Below are 3633 nucleotides of genomic sequence, written 5' to 3'. Positions count from 1 at the left end.
TGCCCTATAGACCCATTGCATGTGACGTCACAACCCGGTGACGTTACATCTGGAGGACAAACAAACGCCACATGTAAATAACAAAGCAATATTATTGTTAAGGATGGTTAACTTTTGCGCAATTTATGGCTGTTCAAAGCGTGCTGATAGGGATAAGGAATTAAGTTTTTATCGCATACCAGCTGTGAAAACCAATGCGAGCAAAATATTGCAAGATTTACAAAAGGAACGTCGTTCTTTGTGGCTTCGAAGAATTCGTCGGGCAGACATTGATGATTCTAAATGCACGTATTTACGAGTGTGCAGCCTTCATTTTGTTACTGGTAAGCCAATGAGTTAAAAAAAGCTTTGTTGTGTTCGTTTGTGTCATTTTATACCATTTGTTGTTTTGTTTACAACGACAGGGAAACCATCGGCTTTAACGGACCAAACTAATCCAGACTGGGCTCCATCTCAAAACCTTGGACATACATATGTGGAAAAAGTTGATGTCGATCGCTATGCTCGTATTTCGGAGAGAAATGAAAACGAAAAAGTGAATCCATTGAAACAGTACTGTCAGCAGTGACTCAATCGACCTTGACAAACCATCTTGTAGACGAAGAACACGGAGCCACATCTGCTTCATTGTCAGAATCAGAATCGAACAACAAATATTCACAAACAGAACTGAGTTTGGATAAAATAACTGCAATGAAGAGCGAGATCAATCGCTTGACCCAAGAAAATCTTGAGTTAAAGAACAAGATAAGTGACATGACGCTTGACGAGAAATCCTTCTTAAATGATGACGAAAAGTCCTCTCTTACACTGGTCTGCCAAATTGGAAGATCTTGTCAGCAACACTGGAACTGGTACGCCCCTACCTTATGCGTTCTCCCAAATGCTCTTTGTCACCATTTAGACAGTTGCTTTTAACAGTTATGAAACTGCGACTTAATTTAACTGGTGTAGATTTGGCTTATCGATTTGGAAACATCAACAAGGGAACTGTATCAAGAATTTTCTTACAAGTAATTGATGTTCTTTATAATTGATTAAGCCCTCTTATTTTATGGCCTGACAGGGAAGCCTTAAGAAAGGCGTTGCCCATGGATTTTAGAAAACACTGCCCTAAATGTGTTGCCATCATTGACTGCTTTGAGATTTTTTTGGATCGTGCATTAAATCCTCTTGCGAGGGCACAAACTTACTCATCCTACAAGCACCACAACACGATTAAGTACTTAATTGCTGTCACTACCCAGGGTACAGTAAGCTTTATTTCCAGTGGCTGGGGAGGAAGAGTCAGTGACAAACATTTGACTGAGAACAGTGGTCTCCTTGATAAGCTCTTACCTGGAGATGTAATCTTAGCTGATAGAGGCTTTGATATCCAGGAGTCAGTTGGTTTGTACTGTGCAACTATCAAGATGCCAGCTTTTACTAAGGGTAAAAAACAGCTCAGTGGCATCGAAGTTGAACAAACCAGACAAATTGCTAATGTGAGGATTCATGTGGAAAGAGTGATTGGAAACATTAGAAAGAAGTATGCACTTCTGAGTTCAACTCAGCCAATTGATTTTGTCAATTCTAAAGAAAATGAGCTCACTACGATTGACAAAATAGTTACTGTTAGCTGTGCACTAATTAACATTTGTGATTCTGTCGTACCTTATGACTAAATAATATTTTTTGAAAGATTTTGCATGCATACACTTAAAATTGTACTAATAATATTTATAAGACATTTGATTTTATTATATTCCATTTTTTTGAGGTCTTCAGTATCATTTTCCTGTTAACTCTGGAAGGAGTCCCCTCAACACAAATTTCTTTGCTGCCTCTATGTTCCTTTCTACAAATTCGTTATTTTGCAAGATTCGTTCAAGAAACAAGTCTTTCTCTGTCCACACAACAAAATCACAGTAGCTCAAACCTGTGCATGACAACTGAGCCATAACCTAAAAAAGTGAATTTCTATGCATTAAGCTTGTTAAACGAATTTATGAAAACAAGTCTTTTTCTGTCCACACTACAAAATCACATTAGCTCTAACCAGTGCATGACAACTGAGCAACTACTTAAGAAAGTGAATTGCTATACATTAAACTTGTTAAGTGAAATTAGAATAATTTACAAATGTACTTACTTGATAGTAATATGCACAAGTTCTTTTAAGTTGTTTTGTGCCATCACTATTTACTTCAATGCAAAACAACCTGTCATTTGTTGAAGTTTCAATCGTCTCATCTTTATGGCAAAATGGACACTATCAAAACAAAATCAATAGGTGATGTGATTATTATGTTGACCTTTTCCCCATAAAACATAGACACAATAATAACAAACCTTTATTTCACAAATCCCAGTGCCACAACATTGGCAAGAGACAAGTCCATCTGGAGAAGCAACAAGAAATCCATGGGTCAAATGAATCCAGAATCCACTGTTTGTTACTGAAACATTTTCATGGTTTGTGTTTAGCCATTTTCGATATTTGTCTCTTGCCACCTCTTCATGCTGGCAACCCCATCTTGTTGCTGCAGTTGAAAATTTCTTCAGCTCTGGATAGCAAATGCTTGTGATCAAACTCTTGGAAGGTGAATCTCTGTTGGTGCAACAAGCTGCTTTGAACCTTGAAGCAGTCACTCTTCCAGCACGAAATCGAAACCAAAGACGAGAATTGGCTTGATCTCTAGTTTTTTCTTCTACAGCTTTTTGCTGCTCAACTGTAACATTAAAGCAGTCCATTTTCGACTCTGATAATTCCAGCAAAGTTTCAAGTGATTTGTCTAATAGTGTGGGATCATAAAGATCACTCTTGACTGGTGGCAAGTCAGAGTGCAAGGCTTTAGGTACATAACAATCAGAATATGGATGTATTAAAGAAAGTATTGCTGGTTTTGATGAGAAAGAACTAATAGTTTTAAAATATTCATCCAATTCTGACGATGATGGGGCAGGAACTGGATTTCTTTGCATTTTGCCTTCGCATTTCTTATTAAATTTACTAAAATTGATATTCTGTACTTTAGCGTATGGCACAGCCTTGACAGCACTTGGAAGCACCCAGTATGCCTTCTTATCAGTCACAGTTAAAGAATCTCGTTTTCGTGCACCAGCTTCAACAGCCCACAGAAGTGAAGCGACGTGAGAGCAGCTTTCACCTATTCCTGCCATACAATCGCAGTGCGCTGTTAATACTTTGCCGTTCTTTTCGCAAACAACCCAAGGAGTAAGTGGCCTCTCTGACATTCTTTGAGAGTGATTAACCTGGTGTAGTGAAAAAAGAAACAAGGCGTTCAGTCTCATTAGAGCACAAGTGCAGCCAATGCGCAATGTTTTACTACCGTGAAATTGGCACCACATTGGGCACCACTATCAACACAACATTCATCACAACATTCAACACCACATTCAACTAAAATTTATCATTCAAAATGATAAATCGAAAAATCGTCTTTAAAACACGTTTTCCATCAAATACAACAGTAAAAAACAATTCTTAACTGCTTATTATTATTTTACTGTCCTTAACCATCACAATATGTGTATAAAAGTCAAGAAATTGAAGAAAACTCTAAGATTTATATTACAGTGTACTTTCCATTTCTCTTAATTAGCCTATAATTCAAAAACTACACGGTAGAA

The 3633-nt window shown here is 37.5% G+C and overlaps 2 protein-coding genes across 3 annotated transcripts; one reads left to right on the top strand and one right to left on the bottom strand.

Annotated features, from left to right (window-relative positions):
- Nucleotides 1-17: 17 nt before the first annotated feature.
- Nucleotides 18-1766, top strand: LOC124451005. 2 transcript variants are annotated; one of them, XR_006950303.1, is made up of 3 exons: nt 18-323; nt 405-854; nt 955-1766. XR_006950303.1 is itself a non-coding variant. In XM_047001649.1 (2 exons), exons 1-2 carry the CDS (start codon nt 104-106, stop codon nt 566-568), a joined length of 384 nt encoding a protein of 127 aa, XP_046857605.1. In that variant the 5' UTR covers nt 18-103; the 3' UTR covers nt 569-1766. The 2 variants fall into 2 exon arrangements, 1 of the variants encoding a protein (XP_046857605.1); XM_047001649.1 differs by having other exon boundaries at nt 405-1766.
- Nucleotides 1597-3385, bottom strand: LOC124451003. Its single transcript, XM_047001646.1, has 3 exons — nt 2332-3385; nt 2132-2251; nt 1597-1943 (listed from the first exon to the last, which is right to left on the bottom strand). The coding sequence occupies exons 1-3, from the start codon at nt 3349-3351 to the stop codon at nt 1770-1772; spliced, it is 1314 nt and encodes a 437-aa protein (XP_046857602.1). The 5' UTR covers nt 3352-3385; the 3' UTR covers nt 1597-1769.
- Nucleotides 3386-3633: the final 248 nt, after the last annotated feature.

The sequence above is a fragment of the Xenia sp. Carnegie-2017 genome, unplaced genomic scaffold, assembly GCF_021976095.1.
Source record: "Xenia sp. Carnegie-2017 unplaced genomic scaffold, XeniaSp_v1 HiC_scaffold_24, whole genome shotgun sequence".
NCBI classification, from domain to species: Eukaryota; Metazoa; Cnidaria; class Anthozoa; order Malacalcyonacea; family Xeniidae; genus Xenia; species Xenia sp. Carnegie-2017.
The sequence above is the reverse complement of the archived record's forward strand: the minus strand, read 5'-3'. Positions and strand labels throughout refer to the sequence as shown.